This window comes from Equus przewalskii, chromosome 1 (assembly GCF_037783145.1).
Source record: "Equus przewalskii isolate Varuska chromosome 1, EquPr2, whole genome shotgun sequence".
Taxonomy (NCBI): Eukaryota; Metazoa; Chordata; class Mammalia; order Perissodactyla; family Equidae; genus Equus; species Equus przewalskii.
The window spans coordinates 7,160,034-7,186,507 of NC_091831.1; the positions used below are offsets into that span (position 1 = coordinate 7,160,034).

Sequence of the window (26,474 nt, forward strand, 5' to 3'; positions counted from 1 at the left end):
ATTTTCGTGGGGTAAGTAGTGTGAGAAGTTCAACTCAAGTGTTTTAAAATCATCCTGAGTGTTCCTGGATGCATGGAACACTGCGTCTATGACAATGAATTAGGTCATTTGCTTCTTAGGATGTCCTGTCTCCCTTGAGGTTCTAGCACCATTTCCTGCAGACTTTCCATGCATTCGTGAGTGCTTCTAGGCTCAGAGGACAAGAGGAGGAGGTGTCTTGGCATCTTTATTCACCCTGGGCCCAAGAGGAGAGGGCTGTCAACACTTACTTCCCAACCCAGCTCCAGGGAACCTGCCCCACCTCCATCTCACGGGTAGCCAAGGGAGGGGTCCAGGAAAACAACTGACTTGTGGTTTTACTGTTATACTGTTCCTGTTGTTTTTCTCATATTTCCATTAAGCATTTTAAAATTTGTGGCATGAGGGAATGCTGAGTTTTTAATAATTATTATCTATGTTCTGGGAGCTTCCTTTGCATTTTATTTAGTTCGCATAACAAGCTATGAGATAGGTCCTGTTTTCTCCCATTTTAAAGAGGGAGAAATTGAGGTTCAGAGAGCTCAGGTGACTTTGCGTAATTTCCAAAGCATTGGTCTTTGGATAAAACCCGGAGAAATGGTCTTGGGAGTTGTCCTCTGGGTATTATCCCAGGTTCATGCTTGCCCTTCATGCTCTTCTATCACTGACTCCCTCGCTGGTCTCTGGTCAACACAGCTCCTGCTCCATTAGCTTCCTACAGAGCTATACCTGTCTCTCAAACCACTGTGTCTTGGGTTCTCCTTCTGGGCATCATTTCCCAGGTGAGTTTGTGATTCTTTGAACTAACTATTAGAAAGCATTTTGGTAGAAGAACTTTAGTGCCTTTCATCGAGCATTCTGGATGAGCCTTTGGTACACTGACCCTGCAGTGATGAAGGATGATCGGCCTTGTTAGCTAATTCATCCAGGGTTGAATGAGTCCTGTTATATGATTCTGGGAAATTTGAAGAAATGAATGTGATGATTGAAAAGATTTCCACCAATCTCTCATTTTAGGCCTTTACAAATTGAAAAGAAGCCTAAAGACACAGGAAAGTTTACATCCGCTAGGTAGCATTGGCCCAGAAACAGCAGCATCAACCATACTCCTGATGCCTGTGAACAGCATGGCATCTGAAGGCCTGCATTTGAGTGTTTGTAACTATATGATGCTATGGATAAATCTCTTAAAAGTTAGAGAAGGGGCCAGCCCTGTGGTATAGTGGTTAAGTTCAGTATGCTCTGCTTCAGTGGACTGGGTTCGCAGGTTCAGATCCCGGGCATGGACCTACACCACTTGTCAGCCATGCTGTGGCAGTATCCCACATATAAAGTGGAGGAAGACTGGCACAGATGTGATCTCAGGGCTAATCTTCCTCAGCAAATAAATAAATAAATAAATAAACTGTCAAGAAGATTAACAAAGGTCAACCCCCCACAATCACCGCCACTTGTCCGGGTAGAAGATTGTATTCAGAAAGTTTGCTAGGGAAATGAAACTTGTGCCACACAGCAACTTAGCATTCTCCACATCCCGCTTTTCAGGGGACTCTGATGGCTCCTGAGGTCAATGCCTTGTCACATTTCTCAGAGATGAGTGATCATGAATAATCTTGTGGTTTATTGTAGGGTACCCGTAAGCCAAACCCTCCTCAGAAGCCTCTGCCTGCAGATCCTTTGAACAAGACGACCCGGCTCACCAATGTCTCAGCCAGGACCCTGGGACAGCAGGAATCCGGGGTCCGCCTGGCGCCCCTCAGGTTGGTGTGACACAGCCATGTCCATCTCCCCCGAACTGTGCGGAGCCATGCTTTTCAAACCATTTCAGGACGTGGGAGGAGTAGGGTGTGGTCTAGCCCATGCTTCCTGCACTCCCCACCCCGGGAACAATATAAAATAGATCCAAGGGCAGGTAGAACAATAACCAGGCGGCAGACATGGGTTTATAATCACAGGCATCGCCATGTGGCTCTTAGCAATGGCCTCAGGGTAGGGAAGAGAGCACGTCAAGTGGAACTGGACCAGGTACCTCAGAAAGCGCTGGCTGTGGATACGGGTCAGGCCCTCTCGCCCAAAGGGATGAAGAAAACATACCAAGTGGTGCGATTTTTTTTTTTTTAAAGATTTTTTTTTTTTTCCTTTTTCTCCCCAAAACCCCCTGGTACATAGTTGCATATTCTTCGTTGTGGGTCCTTCTAGTTGTGGCATGTGGGATGCCGCCTCAGCGTGGTTTGATGAGCAGTGCCATGTCCGCACCCAGGATTCGAACCAACGAAACACTGGGCCGCCTGCAGCGGAGAGCGCAAACCTAACCACTCGGCCACGGGGCCAGCCCCCAAGTGGTGCGATTTTATGAAGGCTAGACACATACCTCAAAAATAACCTCACTTAGTCCTTCATAGGCTCTGCCCAATCCCTGGGGTACCAAGAAAGGAGGTGGCATCGGAGGACCAGAGATGAAGCAAGAGCAACATAAGGAGTTAGACTGAAGAAGCTGCCAGGAGGTGAAGACCTGGTAACTGGGAGCTTCTTTACCCAACTGACAAGAGGCATCACCTTTAAACATGTTTCTCCAGATGTGGTCCTCTCTTACGCTGTCCCACAGAGGACAAGGCAGGCCGAGTCCTACATCCGAACTTATGCAGGGAGGTTAACCCGGTGGTGTGCTGGAGCCAGCCCACGCTGGTTTTTGAGAGCTATTAAATTTCCAGGAATTTTTGCAAGCTCGGTGTTAAACCTAGCCACTATTAAATTATATAAATTACAATGATATAAATTATATTAAAAACAAATGTAATAGATGTTCAAAATTCCTCAACTTCCATTCTTTTAAACTACGTTTTACTACTATCTACACTCCCGAGGTTACATCTCTTATTTCTGTGTGGTGGGAACATTATCATATGGTGGCTGCTGTGCGTCTCTTCCATATTCGGTCCCATCATGTCGGCAGCCTGAGCATTTACACCATGGAATAGGCACATGCTATGGATCAGGCCCTCCTCCTCCCCCACAGTGGGTGGTTAAACATTTCCCAGCACACAGATGGGTTAAACCCTCAGCCAAAACACCCTTGCAAACACGCATGCCCCCCTGGCAGGAAGCTTGCTTTATGAGCTCAAAAGAACCAAAGATAGTGTGTGTTGGCCAGGCCCTGGGTTCAGTAATTCAGCATCTCTGAAGGGGAAGGCACACATTAGTAATTTCATTACAGCTTTTGGGAAAAATGTTTGGCCTGTGAAAGGATAGCTGCCTAATAAATCTCAGAGATAAAGCCAGTCAAAAGGTCAGGACAGTGGTTTAATTCCTGATGCAGAGATGCAGACAAATTGCAGAGCATCCTAATTATTTCATTGTGGTTTGTCTGCTGATCTTGAAGTTACTTTTCTTGTTCAAAAGAAAAAGCACCATTTGACATGGACATGAAGAAGGGAAGGCCCCCTTTTTAAATGCCCTCAAGCAGTGGTCTGCCCTCTGCCAGTTGCTGACACCAGTGCAAGCCGGTTTTGTTCTTGTCCTGGAAGGGGAAGAATGCTCTGCACATTCATTTTTGAGGGCTCCCAAATGCCTGGCTTTGCTCCCTGGAACTGTGCTAATACAGTAGCCACAGCACACTGTGGCTGGCAAAAAGTGAGATATGCTGGAGGCCGGCCCCATGGCCGAGTGGTTAAGTTCGCGCACTCAGCTTCACCAGCCCAGGGTTTTTCTGGTTTGGATCCTGGGCATGGACATGGCACCGCTCATCAGCCCATGGTGAGGCGGCGTCCCACATGCCACAACCAGAGGCACTCACAACTATAGTATACAACTATGTACTGGGGGGCTTTGGGGAGAAGAAGAAGGGGGGAAAAAAGAAAGATTAGCACCTGAGCTAACAACTGTTGCCAATCTTAAAAAAAAAAAAAGTGAGATATGCTGTAAGTGCAAATGCACACTGGATTTTGAAGACTTAGGACCTGCAAAATGTCAACTATTTCATTAATAATTTTTATGTTGATTACATATGGAAATACTACTCTGGATATATTGGGTTAAATGAAATTTATTACCAAAATTTCACCTATTTTTTTACTTATTTCATGTGGCTACCAGAAAATACAAAGTTACATCTGTGGCTCACATCTGTGGCTCGCATCATTTTTCTCTTGAATGGCGCTGTTCTAGAGTCAACCTGTGGATGGGAGCTGCGGCTTTGGAAAGGGTTCCTTTAGTGGTCATCAAACTGCTGGAAATCCTGTCGCCCTGAGCAAGGTCCCTTATGGGATCTACAACCCCTGCCAAAAGCAAGAGCAGAGTCCAGCACCCAGTATGGGGCCGGGGGGGTGGGGTAGAGCGGGGGAATGGGGACACAACATGGTGGAATCTGAGTCTGGAAGCACGTCAGAGTGCGGGGCAAGACAGCTCCAACCTCGAGGTCTGTATCTGCAGAAATCGCTTCCAGGGTCTCTAACTACAATCTTGTTTTTCCCTCTCTCTCGATTGCTCTTGATGCAGACCTGCTCCGAAACATCCACATCAAGTGCCCAGACCCACCCACACCGCCTATATCAAGTGAGACGCAAGCCAACACCTTTTTTCAACAGTGAAGACAGAAGTTTGCACTATCTTTCAACTCCACTTGGAGTTAGTTTTTGTACCAACTTTTAGAATTTTTTTTAATGTTTAAAACACCATTATTTTAAGAACTTTGAGCTACTGCCGTCGGTGCTGTGCTGTGCTATGGTGCTCTGTATACTTGCTCAGGTACTTGTAAATTATTAATTTATGCCGAATGCCTGTTACAGTGCAGTGCGCTGTAGTAGGCATTTTTACCATCACTGAGTTTTCCACGGAAGGAAGGCTTCTTGTGCTTTTAATAGTTGTGAACTTGAAATATCGTGCTTTATGGGATTCTGGACAGGATGTTTACTTTTGGCTTGAGGCTTTATTGGAGAGCAGCTCCCCGGCTACTCATGGCTCTGGTTATGGTACTGGACACAGCTCAGGAGACCCCAGGTAGAACCCTGAGTGATTTTCTGGAACCCCTGATCTCAGGCCAGAGCCAGGGGCTTCCTGACCTGGAGGCTCACCAGCCAGGAGCACATTTGGAGAGCAGGCAAAGAAGTTTGCTTGACGGAAACACCATGAACTTCTTTTCCTGGCTGCCCTTTACAGAGTGCTGGCATCAGCGCTTTATTGAGGTGGGGAAAAGGTGGTGTTTCTGCAAGAAAGCTGCTGCCCAGGCCCTGCACGCCTCCACCTCCCCGTGCCGTTTGGGGCTAAGCAAATTACCACCATGTCTTCTCTGCTGGAATACAGTGATCCTGTGTTCAGACAGATAGATGAGGCTTTCCATGGGACCATAACTATTTTCAGATGTGAACCAGTAACCAGATCTAGTGAATCAATTCTGTTGATAAAAGTCTCCTTTTATTGCAAGGTTCAACTTATTAAAAATTAGCCAGAATCCCTAGGCTTGCAAAAGCTACAACCAAATGGAATGCTGTGTTCGTTGGTGTAGGCTATGTCTGCTTTCCTTATTAGTGTATGCTGGACAAAGAACCATGAGTTATTAGTAAGTTGTCTTTGGGGCATCCTATTTTCCCAGCTTGGCTGCAGGAACCGTGAGAAGATGTTTTTAGCATAAAGTGAATCTATTTCTTAAACACTCGCAACCTACCTGTTGAGCATCACAGAAAGTGATGAGGAAATCAATTTCCTGATCCTAAATATTCATAAAATGCAGTCTTGGGCAGCAGCCCCTTCAACCTTTTACTCTTCAAAGGTCTGATGGGGAAGCCGTTTTCACAAGATCTTGAAGACGCCTGTATCTAACGGCATGAAAATTACAAAAAAAAACAGACAAGGTAAAATGCCATTATGCCTCTCGTCTTCGTGGGGTCATATGTGACTAGTTTTCACATTAGGAGGCAATTGACAAGAGTTCCGTAATTCACTCTGAGTGTGTTATGATAAAGACTTCATCTGGGGTTATTTCAATGATTTTTCTATGCCTTGAAGCAGAAAGACAAAACGTCCCAAGCATCTTGGTTTGCCTTCCAGAAAACAAGACTGCATTTAGCCCTCCCCATGTTCCCCGCAGTATCTAGGCAACATAGTATTCACGACTGTGGATAAACTAAGTAAATCCATATCACAAAACACACACAAAAGGGAACCCAGCTCTAATACATTCCAATTCTTATAGCATGCATCTGTTTATTATACAATTATTAATGTCTTAAAAATGTAAAGCCATGTTATAAAATATTACTGCTGATGAGTACATACAGAATTACTGTAATTGATATTATATAATTGTATTAAGGCCAAAACATATACTATTGAAAAGTTTACAGAATTTTTATGGTGCATTATGTGGGTATTGTCTTTATAGCTGCCCAAATCCTTAGATCTGGCATTTGTGCCCCTTCTCCTATTGTGGGGAGAGGATGTGAACTGACTTTGTGTGTGTCTGTCCTTAGTTACAATTCCTGTGCTTCTATTTCAGAGAACCAGGAATCGTTTGATATTAAAGGAAGTTAATGCTGTGATCTTACACCATGTCATCAATGGCCACTTAGGGGCTGTGGCTGATGACACATTCTTATCTCTACAGTACTAATTGCTTTTTTAGAGCCATGCAATTTATTTCTGGATAAGAACATATTTAAACCTAATATCCCCTCATAATACACAGATATTATTAAAGGAACAATACTTCCAAGATGCAGTATTTAGCAGCTGAAGCATACTTAGCAATAACTTCCATTATAATATAACTTAGGAAAGGAACCAATAGCCAGGTTTTGGGGGGAGGGAGTTATTCCTCCCCCTTTTTATATCCTCATAGATGACGGAAACAAAAATAAATACTTATATTTCAATGGCAGTCTATTTTTAATATGTTTTTAAATTTTATAGGCATGAATAATAGAGTTGATTTGCGTTTATAAGGCCTTCACTGAGCAAGTCAAGGTGCTCAGACACAAAGTAGGCCCTGAGGCTAGTCACTTTTCTTCCTTCATTGTCTTATCGTTGTAGGTTATCTGATTCCACTTTACTGGGAAGTATATGGCTAGTGTTCCAGGCATTCTATTTAAAAGTCCATTTCATGAAATTTTTTGTAACAGTTTGTTTTCCTGACACATGGAATCAGATGTGTAGCAACCAAGAGAAACAATGCATAACATTTTCCATTGTCAAAATATGTACACAGGGGTTACACTTCCAGCTTACACATGTGGGATGACATCACGGAAACCACAAAAGCAACAAATTAAACTACATGAGAATAAATACTCCTGACTAGTCTCAGAGGGGACATTTTTATGCCTTCTTAACTTTATTAGGAATTCTCAGGCTGAAACCATAAGGCCATTGTTCTCTGGCAAATCAATACAATACATCAATATATCCCCTAAAAGAAAAACAGCAAAAACGCTGAGATCTGTGTCAGACTGTTCTTGGGAGCCTGTGCTCTCCCATGGTGCTAAAGAGAGCCTGATGCTGGGCCAGCTAGAGTGCCCGAGCATCTTCCTGCCATCTCCCAACTGATGTTTACTAAGCACTCTGAGCCAATGAGACCCTGACAAGTGAAAGGGCGCAATGCCTGGGCAGCTGGGCTGGATCTTTCTCCTGCGACTTGACCCTTCTGCAGTCTTTCCTTGTGAGGCTTATTTCGTTTAAAACTTGTGCTATGGAGGGCTCCCCTAGGAGTTCTGGGCGGAGGAAGACCAGGGCAGACTTGCTCAGAAGATCTTCCCTCATTGCTACCAAAATGACTGCAGCCAAACACAAGTGACCCAGGTGAACATTACACCAACCCGCCCAGACATCTCCCAATGCCAGTGGTGACCCCCAGGTTGACTCTCAGGCTGTGGATTTCACACCCTATGGCTGGCTGGTGGAGAATGTTGCGGCTACCATCCTTTCTCCTCCCCAGCACCACAGAGGCCAGTCCTAGGCTGCCACACTTACTCCCCTAGACTCATGAGCAGGCCCATAAACACATCTGGACACAGATACATCCGTTTGCCTCTCCTGGTCACCCAGACACAAGTCCCTTTTCCAGGCCAAACCCAGGGCTGATGCCTCTCCAATCGCTGCCAAATCTCTGCGTTCATGGCCACTTCATATCAGCCAAAGCGGTGACTGCTGCAGCGTGTGGCTGCCCCTGCAAGTCCACCCTCTGGACACCCAAAGTCCAACCTTCTCCAGGGCTGCAGTACGGAGCAACCCCACCATCTACCCCACTGGCCGTGAATCCAGCAGAGTCCCTCCCACAGACATATCACGCCCCCAATGAGCCCCCACCTAGACTTATTCTAATTGGAAGAAGGAGTTAGCCATCGAAAGTCAGTTTATCTATGATTGCAAAATTCTCTTGACTCACTCTGCAGTTCCTATTGACATCCACTTCTTTTAAACCTATTTGAAAACTCTGATAGTGATACAAGTAACACACTAAGAAAGGTTCGTGAGCCCCTGGCTGAGAACCGTTTCTGTGCAGTGAGGATGCTTCCAGAAGCCATTTACCTACACATGTATGAACTGCCTCCCCGCTTTCTGTAAAGAAACCCCCCTCTTTACTCTTGGGGCAGGAGTGGCAGCTTATAATCCAGCCCGTCAGAGCCTGTTTCATGAGAAAAAACTAAGAGAAGAAACTCTGCATATAAAATTATTATAATATTCAATAATGGAGAGTGACAGCCAGAAGACTTAACACGATTAAAGGAATTCTCAGTGTCATTCGGCGCTTCCAGATCGCGTGCTCTGTCACTCACATTTCCCACATCAGCTTCAAAAAGCATGTCCTAGGTTCTTCCTGTGATTCTCCCTCCATAAAATAATCTAGTCCTCAATTGAGTGTGTTTTAAATCCAGAAAAAAGAATACCACGTGATCATTTTAGTTTTACAAAGAAGTGGAATGACGTCTATGTTCATGGCCTATAAGCAGGTACTTAAGTAGGGCGGTAATAGAAAAAAAAATACATCAAATTAGAAAGACAAAAAATTCCTCCAAGAGTCCAAAGCAGGACAAGTAGTGGCAGAGCTAGCTGTCCTCTTGTGCCTTCTACCAGCTCAAATTGGGAGGTTGCAGGGAAAGCCCATTGTCTGAATGTGTGTGGCAACTGTTAAGTGTAACTCCATAAAACCAGGCTCCAGGCTATTCAGCACAGTACAAAGTTACAGCTACTAAACCAGCACATTAATTTCATAGTGCTTCATCCATTTATAATGCTTTGGTTTGCTAATTATTTTCACATACATTTTTATGTTACAGTCTGTTAACATTTGTACACATTTCTCATATTGGGGTTCTCCAGATAACACAACCTGCTATTTCCATAGAAAAAGTCATTGTTAAGAATATTATATCCAATAAATGGTATACAGGTAAATATAAAGACATGTCTCATTCATTACTGAGAATGTTACATCTTTCTACAGGAGGATCCCCCCTCCATTTTTGTACCTATATCCTCATCCACTTATAGATGCGTAAGGACATTTTGGAACAGTACATAAGAAACTAAGAGGAACAGTGAGTGAGCTTGGGGGTCAGGGGATGCATGCTGCAATTCATACGGACCAGTCAGGGACCAGAGGGAAGAAGATGCCTTTGCACACATACACTGGGGTGGCGGCGGGGGAGAGAAACCTGAGACTTTTTTTGAACAGTGTGAATGCATAACCTATCGAAACAATTTTTTTAGCTTACTTTATGTACAGAAGATATAAATTCAAAAAGCAAGCAAGCAAGGGTATAAACGTTTACATCAGACTTACCTGGAATAAAAATCTGAGTGTAATGGAAATCTATTTACACATTTTTTTTAAAATAGCATCCAACTTCATAAAGAACTATAGAGAATACAAAGAAAAATAAACAAAATGGTAACAAGGGGTCTTTACTCTTACCCCCACCCACCCATGACAAAGTAGGCAAAAAAATAAGTACATAGAAGACCCCAAACATAGTTAATAATGTAGATAAAATTGATATATCAGATGAGATACTTCAAACATAATATACCTCCTTTCCAAGTGCCTCCAGAAAAAAAAAATTATACATATGTAATTTTGTATATTAAGCCACAAAGTAAAACTCAAATTCTAAATGGTAAAAGTTCTCAAGATTATAAGGCACCGAGTAGAAAGACAATTCCATGGTCTAGAAATGTAATGATTCTTGAGTCAGAGATGAGTTGCAAATTATCTAGCAAATAGCAAATGAAACCATTTGTACCAGCACACTCTATGACTGTTTCTCAGACACCTTGAATTACAAGAACTCACCTGTGATGTTGATTAAAACCCATTGCTCGTGTCCTTTCCCTTGAGATTCCAATTCAGAGAGTCTGAGATGGGGCCTAGAAATTTGTGTTTAGAAAGTATCCCCAATTAAATCTTTTCATCAGAAAAGTTTAGGAAACCTTCTATGGGAATACAACACACACAATGCTGATGGGAAATTCATAGCCATAAATTTATATATTAATAAACAAAAATGATAAAAATGAATTTAATATCCAACATAAAAATTTACAAAAGGAACAAAAAAATAAATCTAGGGAAAAGTAGAAAGGAATGAATTTGTAGAAATAAAAAGTATAAACTAATTGGAAAAAATAAAATGAATAAAACCATGGGTTGCTTCTTTGGGAAAATTAAAACAAGAGACCATCATCTAATCTCATTAAGGAAAAAAAGATAAAAAGCAGATACACATAGCACATGTGTATATAGAGTCAAGCAGTCTACTGTACCCAGTGAGATTATCCCAGGATTACAAGGATGGTTCAATATATAAAAATCTAATAATCCAAGGCACCACAATGATAGATTGTAGGGAAATATGCCATATCATGATTACCAGAGATGCTAAAAAGACATTTGATAAAATTCAATATCTGTTCCTGGGTTTTTAAAAATCTGAATAAAATAAGACTGGAAACTATAGGACTTGAGAGTTGCTCGTGCCATTTCTAGAAAATCAAATTCACAAATATATGATAGGACCTTATAAGCAGTCGTTCAAACCACTCTTAAACTTCAGTGACTTACAACCGGCAAGGATTATTTCTTACTCACACATCACATCCAATCTGGGTGAGCTTTGGTTCCTCTTGGGGACCTGGACTGATGGAACAGCCGCCATGTGAGTCACAGCCGGTCTTGGGGCAGAAGAGAGAGAGATTGGAATTCTTAAAACTTCTGCTCAGAGGGGAGAAGCCATTTCCACTCACATTTCACTGTCCAAAGTCAGCCCCATTTTCTGGCCAAGCCTGAGGCCCACAGGAAGGGATGTGCCCTCTTCCCACACAGGGGTTGGTGAATATGGTCTACAACAGACCACGAAATGAAATTGAGGGCAATGTCAACACTGATCATGGGGAGAAAAGGGCTTTGGAAAGTTGTGACTATGCTCTAATTTTTAGAGAAGTTTAAAAGATTAATCTAGCAAACTTAAAGGGATATGCATTTGTACAAAAGGTAAAACACTAAAGAGACATCTAATGAGAGGACTATATATGACCTACAAATCCAGTTCCTAAGGTGGATATGCTATAAACTCGATGGAAAGAAGCTGAGAATTGTCAACATCAATAAAAATGATTGTGTGCTTTTTCTCTATGCCCTTCCCCCCAAAGATCTGGTGCTTTAATTACCTTTTAATTGGTGTTTCTTTACAGAGAAAATGTCACTTTCATGCAGACCTTTGGAGCTGGTCTTCTCATGGGGCCAAGTTAACCAGCTTGTCTCCAGAGAGAGAAAATGCATGTGGTCTGCTCGCTCCCTTTGCTGATTTGTGAGTGTGTCTGCTAGTTAAACCGCCCCCACGTTTGTTTCTAAGCTCCCAACCAGCAGACTAGCTGCGGTTAATTCCTACTTGTCTCCAAACTGCGTGATCAGCATCAAAAACCTTTCTGCTCCGAAGGCTAAATTTAATATCCTACTCTTTGGCAAAGCCGTCAACATGCCAGCGGGCCGGGTCTTTCATTGTCAGGGCATAAGTACATGCAAACACATTCTCAGACAGGTCTGTTCTGAAAAGACTGACCCTCCAGCAGACACCTCTAATAGAGCAGGATCGGAGTCTTGAAATATGTGTGTTGCGCTTTGATGTGAGGCCAACAGCTGAGGAGAAAACTTTTCACGTGGCCTCCTGGGCTTTCAGGAGGAGCGTCACACCAGCCTGACAACACAGCCTGGAAGGCCTTAAGTCGGGAGGGAGGACATAATTGGAAACACATGAGGGAAAGAATTTCCACAAGGGTCTGGAGTGGCTCAGAGGACAGCTTGGGGGGCAGGAGCGGGAAGTGGGAGACCCATGTATGTTTGCGCAGCTCCAGTACATAAATATTTTGTTTCACGTCTAACTCCAAAAGGCACAAGTGCAAGAAAACATCCCCATCCTGCAGACGCCCAGTGATGACACCACAGTCGACGTGCTTAGGTAAAAAGATGTATTTCCAAGTGGGACGAGTTGTACATTACAAAAGTCACCGTGAATCTTCAACTACATAAATAATCAAATATATAACCCTCCAAGATGCGGAGTTTCCTCCCTCTGGTTCAACAGTCACCTTCTGCTTTGTCTCACTTGGCTTGGCGGTGAGTGGTGCCCAGGTGTGCGGAGAGACGACTTCCTTGGCATTTGCTTTTTTTTCCTTTCTTCTAATAAGCAGACCACATTCTAGATAAACAAAAACAGCTGAATGTGATCCAAGGTTTTGGTTGTATTTTTTTTTTAATTTTAAAATTACTACAAAATCAGCCTTGAGAGGTAGAAAGAACATCCAGACCTGTCTGTCAAAAACTCTGGCCATTTCTAGGACACCTTTGCCAAACTGAAAGAGAAAACAACCAAAATTGTATCATATATATGTTCTTTCTCTCCAGGGCAGAACTTTAGATAAAGGTGGAGTTATTTACCTCATTTTTTACACTTGCGTCTGCCCCTTTGTCAAGAAGTAACTGGACTAACTCTTCGTGATTATTTAACACGGCCACCTAAAAAACAAAAATCAGTAGGGGTGTGAGTGAGCTCACCCCTCCCCGCAGGGGGCAGAGGCAGGCGCAAGGTGGGCCCAGTACAGACAGGTCCAGTCAGTCCTTCAGCAGCATCCTCAGGAAGGCAGAGCCAGCCAGCTACTGGGGCTTTGCATGACAGGCCTGTATCCTCTCGCTCTACAGCAATGACAACTGCAAAGAGAATGGAAATGGAAGCTGCCTTTCTGCACATTAAAATGACATGAGAACTGCTAGGCCAGACCAGGACAGAAAGTAGCACATTCTTTGTTTTAACAGATCTGTAATCCTTAAAGGACTAGTTGTAAAAAGACGACAAAAGCATCACAGTGACATTGCCATGCCTTTATTAACAGGCCGACAGGGAATATCTGAGGCAACCGAAACCCGGGGCTCATACACAGCTCAACTCACAAGAATTGCATAAGCATCGAAGCAGCCCTGACCTTAATTCCACACATAAAGCCAGGCTGTTTACCATTAGAGGGGTCTTTCCATCTTTATCTCTCACATTCACGTCTGCTCCGGCGTCAATTAGCAGAGAGGCAACCCCCTGGTTTCCTGAGACTGCGGAGACTCGCATGAGTGGGGTCCACCCTGAGCCAGTGTCCACAGCATCCACCTGTTATGTCAAAGGAAGAGCTGCTCTTAGTCCAGTTCCTTTTCCTTGAAAGCATTCATCAGAAACTTACAGAGGAATGTTTACTGGCCCAAATTCCCCTGGTTCAGATAGCAGTCTTTCTAGACTTGGTAAGAGTTGAGTGGACTGTGCTAATTCAATTCACATTTATATGCGGTGAGAATCTAGGATCACCTGACGGGGTGCTTAGAGGCCCCAGGACTCCCCATTGGCATCTTCATCTACATTTTGTTTAAATGGAAAAAAAAGGGGGATAGAAAAATGAATTGAACAGAATCACCTTACTCCTGGCTCCATGTGAACTCCCTACCTTATTTTCTCTTAACTAACTTTCCTAACCTATTTTTGTAATAAAGTTTATTTTGCTTACTTTTAAATATCTTTGTAAGCAGCTTCAAATCCTTTCTGGAAAAAGGCAGTAAATATTACACACACTCTTTACTTATCAATATGTATTAATTTTAAACGAGACATATAGGTAAATACAAAGCAACCAGATCTATTACACCAATTCCAATCTGAAAAGTTAGCCAGCCTAATGCCTTCTCCAAAACATAGTCTGCCTAGGAATAAAATGGTTATTACCCAATAACCCAACAATGGAGATCTCTCAATTTACTGTTTTAAAAGATATATTTTAGAATAGGAAAATGTAAATGTTGCCACCTCGAATTGCAATGAAGACCTCATCAGTCCACGAAGAGTGTTACTGCAGTAAATATACACACGTGTGCACAGACGGTCACACACACAAACACACACACACAAATCTAATTGTGTTACAGAAATTACTCAAAGATGTCTGTAGCTTTAGTAAAACATCAGAATGTAATAACAAACAAGGAACTGCCAGTAGGTCCTTGAGATATTTCAGGTAATTTGCATGTATGAGATTATCTGCTGCAACATTGTTAGGATTTGCAGTTTTTCCTCATGCAAAGAACAAAGAATATTCGGGCAGCAAGTTCCACCATGTTCAAATAATAACACATCATCACCTTTTATTACATGGTGCTTTATACAGTTTCAATGCTCTTTCACGCACATTTTCTCCTTTGGTCCTAAGGGTTAAGCAGGGGTAGGTATTTTTATTCCTGGTTTACAAGTGATTAAACCAAATCTCAGAGAAGTCAAATGCCTTTCCTGAGGTCACATGGTTCATTAAATGTAGAAATGGTTTCCCGCAAGTCAATCAGTCACTCTTGGTATAAAAATTAAATTCGAGAAGAGCATGGCCGCAATGCCCCACCCCCCAAATCGCTCCCAGTCTTCCAAAGCGTCAGGTGAACCATCTGCCCAGAACCTGGAAGGACTCATGTTGACACTGTCTATCTGCCACCAGCCAGCCACACAGAAACCTTTAGTGGACACATTCATGTAGCTTCGGTGCTACAGAAAAAAGATGGAATTTACCCCCAAATAAGTGAGATCATATCTGAAACCCAGAGAACCTAAGTTTCCAAAATTACAGCATTAAATGTCCGTGGCAGAGACCTGCCCTTCTTTCAGCAAAGGTCGACCTTCATTTTCAACTATAGACTTGTACCGAGTCCAAAGCATGAGCGGATTCATCGTAAACCAAACGAGGGGAATGTGGTTTCACTACCACACACGGCAGGTGTGTCCCAGCCCTGCACCAGGCCCACATGCTAATCCTAAAACAAGGAAAACGAGAAATGTAATAAAAAGGGATTATCTTAATGACCGCGGGTTTTCCTTCAAGGGGCCCTTCTCTCAGCTCTCAGAAAGCGGTGGCAGAAACCACTGAGATCCCATGACATAAGCCTTGCTTTCCTTCAGTCACACTTCAGAGACAAACTAGAACAAATCCACTAACATGACTTCTCTCAATTGGAGTTTATTTTCCAGTGTGATCAATTTAATTTCTCAATACTCTACACCATCTGACAATCACAATTAGAACAGCATTTTTTCATGATTATTTCCATGCCTTGAAATCTTTCACTTTTTTCAAGTCTTGAACTAAAGGTTTCAAAGTTATCAGCAGTTACCATAATTGAGCTAATTCTATTTACCCATCTTCAACTCTCTACAGAAATCCAAACAACTCCAGTTCTATTTGCTAAGTTAAATTTGTACTTTCTGATAACGTGAAACCAAAAGCAGACCAACATGCCTGCTTTGAGGTAAAGACACTAAGAGCTGAAATGCTCTATTCATGATATAGTTTGCTGTTTGGAAATTTTTGTACCCCAGAATTAAAAAAATCGAATTCTAAAAGCAACAAGAAGCACTGTAAGAGTTCTTAACATCTTTGTGTCTCCAGCACCTAAGACAGTATCTGGTATAGATGCTCAATAAAGTTCTGTTGACAGATTGAATGAAGAGATACATGAGTAAATGAACAAAAGAAACAAAGTAGAAGAAGTGTCAGGGCTGGCTCTGGATTCAGCATGGTTTCTTTTTTCCCATATGAAATGAAACTTGATGACAATCTGAAGCCACACTATCATATCAATTCTATAAAGATCTTTTTTTCCAAGCTTCAGGAACCTTCTTGCTGAGAAGTCAGAGAACTCTCTCCAATATTTCTAAGTTCAACCAATCAAAGGCATTCAGATAAGGCTCTGCTTCTCCTAAACCCTGTGGAACAGCATTTCAGGTTCTTAACAATGCGTGTGTAGTTATTAAGGAAGATCCCGTACCTCACAGCCGTCCTTTAGCATCCACTCAATCACATTGCAGTGGCCTCCATCTGCAGCCCAGTGCAGAGCCGTACAGCCTCCGAGGTCTCTCGTTTCCCAAGAAGCACCATGTCTTCGGAGATATTTCACAATCTCTAGGTGTCCCGCATAGCATGCAAGCATTAGACTGCAACAAATGGAAGAAGAACCACTGGCTATAAATGTAGTCACCAAACTCAGGTCCACGTTTTACCCTACCTGACTTAAAACAAGAAATGCTCATTTGAGTGGAAAAGCTATGGAAATTATTCATGTAAAATGTTATGTATTCATCAACTGATGAATGGATACACAAAATGTGGCATATCCATACCATGGAATATTATTCAGCCATAAGAAGGAAATGAATTACTACAACATGAATGAACTTTAAAACATTATGCTAAATAAAAGAAACCAGAAACAAAAGGCCACATACTGTATGATTCCATTCATATGAAATGTACAGAACAGGCAAATCCAGAGAGACAGAACTAGCAGATTACAGTGGCGAGGCGCTGAGCAGAAGAAATAGTGAATGACTGCTAACGAGTACAGGCCTTCTTTCTGGGCTGATGAAAATATTCTGGAATTAGATAGTAGTGGAGGTTGCATAATTTTGTTAATATATTTTAAAATGCTGACTTGTATATATTAAAAGAGTGAATTTTATGGTATGTAAATTATATCTCAATTAAAAAAATGAAGAATCACAATAATTAAGATATTGGATTTAAAAAACAGCCGTGAGTCCATAATGATATTCAAAAAAAAGAGGGGGAAAAATACTCATTTGACAGTATTAGTGATAACTATTAAGCCAGTTCCATACTCTAAACAATGATATTTAAGGAAAATAATAAATTATTTACTCTGCCTTTATAGGATGTAATGTAGTCCAGTTGATAAGCTTTTTTTTTTTTTAAAGAAGGCTGCCAGCTAATAAATATAGAAAGAATCATGGAGTTAGAAAATCACTTTTTTTTGCAACTCCCAATTAAATAACTGACTCAGGCAAGGATCGTCCGTGGATGCTGAAATCATTGGATCAAAGGTTAATGGCGAACAGGACGCTCACACAGTGCTGAGTTATCACCCCATAGACTATTTGCTAATTGCAATGGGAAACTCTGTCTTTACAAAGTGGAGAGGCAACAGCCACACCCTAACCACAGGATCAAACCCAGAATCACCAACTTTGGGGCAGCCTGCGTCACAAGCCTGCTGACAGATGTGACCTCAAGTCACAACACCGCTCTGAAGTCTCCTTGATAAAAATGTTAGTCTGAATCTAATCAAAGCTTTAAACCTAACTTTATTGGAAATGATGAATGAACAAGTTCAATTCCTCCTTCACAAGTAGGAGAAAATCAGGCAAATCAGGAACATGGAACATTCTATACAATAATTGGACTGGTCTCCTCAGAACGTCATTGGATGAGAAAATATTAAAAAAAAAAAAAAGAAGGATAGAGGCCCTGTCTTGAATAAAGAGACTAAAGAGAGAGAACAACGAAATGCAACGTGTGAGCTTGCTTGGATCACGGCCTCGCCCCACGTCCCCAAAGATGACTATGGAAGACCTTCGGGGGGACGAGTGGGGAGACTTGCACCGGTGGTTGGGGCATCGATGACATTAGGAAATTACTGTGACAGGTCTTAGTGTGATGATGCCAGGTTGATGTCCTTGTTTGTAGGACATACACACTGAAGTACTGTGGGGTTACGGTGCCTCCGACTTACTTTGAAATAGGTGAGCCAAAAAAAAAAAATGCTAATAAAAACGTAGACAGAGAAGCAAATGTGACAAATGTGGTGAAAACTGCCAGCCGCAGGTGTGAGTACACAGACATTTATTGGACTGTCCTCTCAACTTTCCTACATGTCTGAAACCTTCCAAATAAAGATATTATCTTTCATTTTCTTAGTTAATATTACTTCATGTATATCCTTATTTACTCACTCTGACAACAGTATTCCTATAACTAAATATTGCACCACATGAATATATCCTAACTTGAATCATTCCACCATTGTTGGACATTTAAGTTGTTCAAAATTTTCACAATTTTAAATAAGGCTACAGCAAACATCCTTACTATGTAAAGTCTTATTCGCATTTCTGATTCTTTCCTGAGGATTCAATTCCTAAAAATGGGATCACTGTGTCAATGGATCTGGATATTTAAGGCTTGCTTTTGATGCATATTGCCACATTGCCTTCCAGAAAGGTTACATCAGTGTACACTTCTATCCTGTATCTGCAAGTTCCACTTTACTGCACCTACCACCACTGTTCACACTTCTACCTGGGAGCCAAGCACAGAGCCTGGCATGTGGGAGTCATTTGATAAATATTGGCTGATGTAATCAATTAAACCCAATTGCTAGATTGGTGATCATTTTTGAGTCTAAAACATTCTTTCAGCTCGAAGTATAGGTTTTCAAGTGTTGCGCTCTTTTCCTAAACTCCTCCTGCAATGACTCAGCCTTTTCACCTCAGGGAAGTTCTTGGGTTGTATTTTTGATTGTGATGCCTGTTTGCTTTTCGCAAATACCAAAGATTCTCAGTTAACAGCATATGGCAAGAGGCAATGAGAGCCCTGAGGGAGGTACCAATGCCAGAGGCACAACCCAATGCTGGGCACAGGCTGGTGACAACTGTTTGAATAACCACCATTTCCTGAGCACCCAGTGTGCACTGACACTGAGCTAGGGAGGGTACACAAGTTATGATGGAGATTCCAGAAATACCCTGTGGACTGAAAGAATAAGTGAACCAACCAGTAAGCCAGCTTTAGTCATCGCCATCTCTCCTTTGGAATGTGGTACTTCACCTCACAGCGCTGTCAAAAGAGACTGGATCAAGTACTTGTGTTCAATCAAAAACTCTCCGGGAACAGGCCTAATAACATAAGTATTGGAACATTTTAGGGCAGATTCCACAACCTACCTGTCCTTGCCACTTCCATTCTTCAGATTCACGTCAGTGCCATTAGAAACGAGGATTTTAACAAGCCTAAAGGAAACAAATTTAAATTTAGTGGGATAAGTAGCTTTCAACAGGAACCCATGATAATCCGGCAAAAAGGAACAACACTGACACATCTTTGTAACACTTTCTTCTCCATCTTCAGAGGCCAGCTGGCTTTAAAGGTAGAGCATTATAAAACCAGAAAACTACCTCTCCAATACCAAAAAATAATGGGTTTTTACCCTTTATGTGAATTATTCGTTGGAAAAAAATTGTCACAATAGCCAAGACTTGGAAGCAACCTAGGTGCCCATCAAGGAACAAATGGATAAAGAAGATGTGGTACATATACACAATGGAATACTACTCAGCCATAAGAAAGGATGAAATCCAGCCACTTGTGACAACATGGATGGAACTTGAGGTTATCATGCTAAGTGAAAGAAGTCAGAGGGAGAAAGTCAAATACCATATGATCTCACTCATAAGTAGAAGATAAAAACAACAAACAAACAAACACATAGCAACGGATTGGATTGGTGGTTACCAGAGGGGAAGCGGGGAGGGAGGAGGGTGAAAGGAGTGATTAGGCACATGTGTGTGGGGATGGATTGTAATTAGTCTTTGGGTGGTAAACATGATGTAATCTACACAGAATTCAAAACACATTAAGATGTACACCTGAAAGTTATATAATATTATAAACTTATGTTACTGCAATAAAAAAAATTTTTTTTAAACTGTACCACACGAAACAAATTGGACTATCAAACTAATTCACGGTCACTTTAACAACCATTTTGAATATATTTTCAAATAGCATCTAATGAAAATACATTTCTATGTTTTTCAAAATGGCACTTTAGTAAATATAAATATGATTGAAAAACAACCTATTAGTATTTATGCTTATCTGTGTGGAATGGACATAATGGAGTGTATCAGTGAAAATTATCTTAGCAACCTATCAGGGAAGTTTGTTTCCCAGAATTAATATCCCTCCCTTTTCTTTTTTAACGAAATTCAAATTCCAATAACCAGTTTTCCCAGGACACATAAAATATATTGCAAGATATAATTAAATGGCTACCTCTCCTTCTCACCACATGATTATACATTTTTACATTCTCTCCTGCATGTTGTATGACTTTATGAGAAAAACAGCTGAGTTTTTGTTCAGCCCTTATATGGTACCATTTTGGAAAGAGAAGACAAATGGGGTCTCCCCGGCCCCTTTCCCTCCCACCGCTACCCTGACTGGAGCCTTTGAGAGGAGTGAAGGGTTCAACCACTCACTCAGAGAGATAAGGAGGAGGAGCCCTACCTGGTGAATCCTTTCTGGGCAGCAACCATCAGAGCCGTAAAGCCAAACTTATTGGGGACATCAACCTTAACATTTCTTGGGAAAAACACAGAGAAAAAGAGATTAACACGCTCCACACGGCTCCCTGTGGATTTGCGGCTGATGTCTCTTGCAGGGCACAGGTGGCTAAAATGGTTCATTGTCCCAAAAGTTCCAATTTCTTCCGGGCCATTAAATTTTTGTTGTCTTAGACTGCCCTGCCTAATATTTTAAAGGATTCAAATTCACAAGAAGAGAAAATTGCTGTAATTTCACTTAAAATAGGCACTCCTTCAACTCGAAAGTGTTATGCAATCCAATAAAACACTCTATGAAGAGCACAGCCCCCTCAAATTAGCAGAGGGCACAGTGTCTTCACTGCAGACTCAGCTCCACTGAACACAAGTCTAGATTGGGGGAGCCCCACGTGTTCCCTTGATTCCCATCTCATGCACTGGGCCTAAAACGCTGCTGCCGAAGGAAGAAAGCAGAGCTGTTAAGGATCAGCTTAGAAGCTTTGGCTTTTCGTGGGAACCTTCTCTTCTCCAACTTACAGAGCCCCAATGCACAAATGGCTTGTCCTCTAAGGCACTCAAAACTATTGATTCAGAAAGAATCGAGATAACACTGTCCATTTTTCATTGAGGAGGCAGCTTCAAATACCACATCTGCAGCAACCAGATTCACTATTTTTCCTCTAGTGTTTTATCAACCTTTTGAATTAGAAACAGCTGATTTAGTGATGCCTTAATTTCAGTAGGAATTAGATGTGGACATTTGGGGGTGAAATTTGCCTAAATGCTACGGCATATAAACAAGAATCAAAAATTACTTCTGGGAAGAAAATATGACAACCAGACTTGTAATTTCCATTTTCAATTTTCATTAAATAATTACAAAATATAACATTTACATGGGGCTTTATGGTCTTTATTAACTATGCTGAACTCACGCCAGTCACCTGAGATTAATTTTGGAGCCAGTTTCAAAGGCATGGGAAGTCTTAATAAAACAAAATAAAGCTGCATCATGCATTTCTATGCACTTTTGGGCATGAAAAATAAAAAAAAAAATTAATGGCAGCGTTCTCTCACCCTCCTTGAAGTATTTGAACCAGCAAATCTTCATCATTCACGTTGACAGCCCTATGAAAGTGCTCGCTACTTATGGGCTCTCCTGAAGAAATTAGACAGAAAGCAGTCATCCAAAATATAATGAAAGAAGATTCATTCCAGCTATATTCCTCCTGTGGCCTTGAGTGGGTGCTCATGTTCACCTCCAAGAAGGCACTGGGCTATTCCAATAAATACATCTTACATTTCCTAGTCAACTCCTTTTACTGAAAAAGACCTTGTTTTCACATATTAAGAAAAGAACATTTAGATTGTCCTAAAGGCTTGGGACATTTTCGAGTTATAAAAGTATTGCTATGTGAATGTTATTTTGATATTTGAAAATAATCCTTTCAGATTTCATAAGACTTAATAAATGTCTCCCACAAGCAAGGCAAAACTCCCCAATTGCCACAGCACGCTGGTTTTGTTTGCCAAAGAATCACTAAACTACTAGAATGGCAAACAAAAAGAGGCAGCTTGCTTCAACACTTGAAATCCAGAATGTGAGTTCTTCCCAGGAATATAACACTCGTCTTGGCCTTGTCTCCTCTGAGCTTCTGGGGGCAGAGGGGGCTCCTACCCAGGGAGGCAGAACATCGTGAGAAAGCCCCGTTATGCGAGACGACCGCCAAGTCGAGAAGTACGAGCAGGAGTCTGAGACACAGTAAAAGAACAATGGAGGTGGGGTGGAGAGGAGGGTGGCCCTGTGTACGGGCGAACACTAACTCCTTGAGGAAGGGACTGCGGCAGAAGTTCAAAAATGAGCAGAGTGTGAGAAGAAAGGGCCAAGTGAGAGAAGCCGGTCTTTCAAGGCATTTATTCCATGACTTCGCTTGCTTCACGTTCCAGGACTTTCTAATTGTTTAAATGATTATAATTAAGCTTAAATGAAATACAAGGGAAGCACCTGGAACAGCACCGAGCACGTCCTAAGTATCCAACATGTGTCTGTTGTTGAGGTAATAGTCATGGTAGTGGCAGCTGCCCTTGCTCGACACAACCCCACCATTCTCTTCTGCCTTACACCCAGCCCTCTCCCACACTTTCACACCTACCTGACCCCAATAGGCATTGAGTTCATAATCCCCAGTTTTAGTAATCCAAAGGTCTCATGCATTCATTCAACAAGTTTATTAAGTAACTTACATGCCAAGTCTAGTGCTAGGCACTGGGGCTCCCAGAGAGAATGAGACAAATATGTTCCTCTCCCTTGCCCTTTACACTGTAGTGCCCACTTTCAGCCTATTATTATTATAAACCCTAAAAGAAAACATTTACCCCTACCCCGTCCTCCCAAACTGCACCCCAGACTGCCTCCTGGGGCTCACCGCCCCCTACTTAACCTCCCTCTTGCAGCCTGGCCTGCAGAGGTCCCCTGGCCACCTCTGCAGGATGGGAAGTAAAATTCCCCATCCCTGCTCCTCACGATGGAAAAACTCTGGGATGTCAGCTTCTGGGCACAGGCGCTACTTTTCTCCTGGTTTCCTTGGAGGATTTTAGCTGGGCCAAGTACAAACTGGGAAGTGAGCAGGGCAGAAAAATGGAGGGATCACTATCAGAGTGACCTCCAGCTGATACCCTTCCTTCTCTTCTGGGAAAAATAAATTTAAGCCAAGTTAAAATTGTTTTGAAATAACTTTGTCCACTAGAGATTGCCAATCTCCTGAAGATTTTTAGCCACGTTATACTTCCTTTTCATCATTCCACGCATATTTTTAGACAAAAAGCTTCAAATGAAAGTGTCATGATAAACCATCATAGGGCAGGGCCCATGCTGTTCCTGGCTTCCAATAGGAGCTACAGAACGGGGCAGAGTTTTGCCCCCAGAGACATTTGGCAAAGTCTGGCAACAATTTTGGTTGGCATAACTTAACAGTTGGTGCTATTGGCATCTATCAGGTAGAGGCCAGGAATGCTGATCAAGGTCCTACAGTGCACAGGATGGCACCCACAATCAAGAGTTACCCAGCCCAAAATGTCCATAGCACCAAGGTGGAGAAACCCTGGGCTACAGTAATATGGACTGAAAATGATCTATGTGACCCATCCATATGTTCGTGGACAAACTAAACCCATCAAAAGTTCCCTTCCCTCACGCTTCCCAGAAAGGAGGGGAAGAACACTGTGGTGAGAACCCTCTGTTATCCCACCAGACAGCCCCGCTTCTGTGACTCTCAACCTCCAACTGCCACAAAAAATACAAAAACAAGTAACTTGCATAGAATAATCCAGAAGAACATAGGAAGCTCATCCTATTTCTACTAAATTTTAAAACATGATATCCTAACTCAAATCCTATTAAGGAAGCTGTATCTCGACACAATGCTTTTTAGATTCTTCCTCCGACCACAAAACTGAGAGCCAGAAAGGCTGAATGAGTGTCATCCAAGGTCACCCAGGCAGGAGTGGGCGACATTGGAGCCCGGAGAGAGGTCTCCTGTGAGGCCGTACTCCTTCCTTCCGTATTGTAACACATGTAACAATTTCACTGTATGCCTCCATTCTTATTAAATTTTGAATACAAGCAGACATCTTAAATAAACATGATCCCATGGAAAGTGTTAAATGAAAGGGGATGGCTACAGCCTAAAAAACTTCAGAAAAGTGCTAACTTCGTGAGATTTTAAAGAAACTTCTAAAAGCACACACAGCATCCCAGCACATTTAAGCCCTCACCACCTCTAATCCACATCATCCATCTTCCCTGACTGGCACAGCTCTCCCAGAGGAGGGCACTTCCTCATGCATCCTACCCAGAAAGCTCTGCAGCATGCAAATATTGGAAAACGTATTAAATTCATTCCGTGCTTAGAAGCTTGAGGACTGTGCATAGCAAAGACAGGGTATTTTGATATTAGGACATAATCTAAAGAAATGTATTTCCTATTCCAGCTTCTGCAAGAGGTAATCAGTGCTCTCATGAGTTATTCTGAGAACACAAGGACATCTCACGGAAGAGAGGAAAACAACATACTTGTTCTTCAGTCCTTGCTTGCTAAGTTTCAGCAAAAGGAAGCAATAACTGTCATTTGGGGCTGAAAATTCTTTCTCAGCATTAACTCATCGACTCCTCTCACACCACTGCCAGGAAGGCACAGAGGTCCTGAGGATTACCACCAGGCCAGGCATGGATCAACTGAGGCACAGAAAAGGCTCACAGTTTACATGAATTTGACAGAGAAACAGAAAAGAAATGAAAAGGCTCTTGTTTGCAAGCAGAGTAGTTCTTTCTACTCCCAGTATGGGAAGGAGTGAAGAACAGAGAGGAAATTCCAGGGTGAGCCAAATGTTCCACTCCTCCCACCCCCAAATCCTTCAAGACATTGTGGGCTCGGCCCAAGGGATTGTCATTGATCAGTGCAATTCAATATCAAGAAGGCAGGCCTTGTTTTGTGGGGGTGTTTTTCCAATGTTTACCCCGAGAGTTGCAATTACAGATACCGAACTGATCCTGCCCACGGTGAGGATGTCCCTGAGTGTTCCTCCTGCGCTGGATGGAACTCATCAGGCAGGACCACAGGAGGACACCCAGGAGGAGGAGACGGCAGAGTGGTCTTTGGGAATCCATCACTCACATTCTGTAAGAGGGTCATTTAGCTGCAGATGTGCTGGCAGACATTATAATGTGGTGATAACACCTTCCTTGGTGGAATTTAAGTCTCTATTAAAAGCCGTGAATAAATGATGAGCTCATCGGAGAAGATATTTGCCAATTAACAAGCAGCAGCTGTTTTTCTTTCTTTTTAAGGGCCCAACTGATTAAAATTGCATGCCTCATTTAAGCAAGAGTCTCGTGTACTTTACCTGGGAAAAAAAAGGCTGAGCATCCTTTATTCAAACAAAGTACATCCTTTTGTGATTCATTAAAACACTTTCAAACGGAATGCAAATTATCAGCCCACAGAAGCATTGTCACTTTTTTGTATAATGTGCACATTTTTAATTCTTTGTTTAGCATGATCTTCCTCCTTAAGAGAGTCTGCTTTGGATATTATAAATATAACAATAGCATGAGGGAGCAGCAGCCAGCCAGAAGGAAGAGTGTACCTGATCCTTGCCACCCAGGACAGACCCCCTGAGGCTGAGTGCACGTCCCAGCTGCAGCATATGTGCTGTGACTTGACAAGGAAATGCTCCAGAAGCCCCAACACACCAGGTCATCACCAGGAGCCATGTCTACATCAAGCCCTTGTCTCTACAGGAAGTCTTGTCTAAGTGCCCATGGAAGCCATGGGCTGCAGTGACAAATGCCCTGGACCACTGGACCAGTTATCCATGGCTGCCTCTCAGAAGCCAGCTTGGCAAGAAGGCACACCTGGCCCAGAGGGACAACCCTTGTCAGCTGATAGAGCTACAGTGGTTTCTGCCTTCCTAAAGAGCTCCAATGGTGCACCAACTCCATGTCATCTCTGGTCCAGAAGACCCCGCCTTGGCTTTGATGTGGTATTCAGAAGGAGACCAGTGGCCACCTGAGGCTCACCATGGTTGGTTCTGCATCCAGTTCACCCTCACCTGGCAGCTTCAGTGGACTCTCCGCAGCCAGTGGGAAACAGATCCATCTCCCAACAGACATGAGAGTCAGCTAAAAGAATCACTGTTTCTCCTCATCCTCTTAATTCTGCCTCTGGGCCTTTTCATTTGCCATGGATGGATTCTTTAAACCATTTAGTAAGGATCTTCGAC

General features: G+C 42.4%; 2 protein-coding genes across 17 annotated transcripts in view; one reads left to right on the forward strand and one right to left on the reverse strand.

The window, feature by feature from the left end:
- ADAM12 (ADAM metallopeptidase domain 12) overlaps positions 1-9,408 on the forward strand; it is a 335,212-nt gene extending 325,804 nt beyond the window's left edge. For both annotated transcript variants that reach the window (XM_008525946.2, XM_070567901.1), the window contains 2 exons: positions 1,648-1,778; positions 4,513-9,408. In XM_008525946.2, coding sequence (XP_008524168.2) covers positions 1,648-1,778; positions 4,513-4,573 — 192 coding nt within the window. In that variant the 3' untranslated portion in view covers positions 4,574-9,408. The remainder of the gene's footprint in view (positions 1-1,647; positions 1,779-4,512) is intronic.
- FANK1 (fibronectin type III and ankyrin repeat domains 1) overlaps positions 1-26,474 on the reverse strand; it is a 112,746-nt gene that overhangs the window by 11,535 nt on the left and 74,737 nt on the right. For 4 of the 15 annotated variants that reach the window (XM_070568896.1, XM_008525969.2, XM_070569453.1 and 1 more), the window contains exons 4-13: positions 21,771-21,852; positions 20,659-20,733; positions 19,314-19,379; positions 16,343-16,508; positions 13,515-13,658; positions 12,941-13,018; positions 12,811-12,855; positions 12,592-12,701; positions 11,096-11,178; positions 10,301-10,374 (exon numbers count right to left, since the gene is read on the reverse strand). In XM_070568896.1, the coding sequence (XP_070424997.1) occupies positions 10,313-10,374; positions 11,096-11,178; positions 12,592-12,701; positions 12,811-12,855; positions 12,941-13,018; positions 13,515-13,658; positions 16,343-16,508; positions 19,314-19,379; positions 20,659-20,733; positions 21,771-21,852 (911 nt within the window). In that variant the 3' untranslated portion in view covers positions 10,301-10,312. Of the gene's footprint in view, positions 1-5,677; positions 5,829-9,751; positions 9,866-10,300; positions 10,375-11,095; positions 11,179-12,591; positions 12,702-12,810; positions 12,856-12,940; positions 13,019-13,514; positions 13,659-16,342; positions 16,509-19,313; positions 19,380-20,658; positions 20,734-21,770; positions 21,853-26,474 lie in introns of those variants that run through there. The other 11 variants (XM_008525977.2, XM_070569181.1, XM_070569514.1 and 8 more) reach the window with 7 other exon arrangements.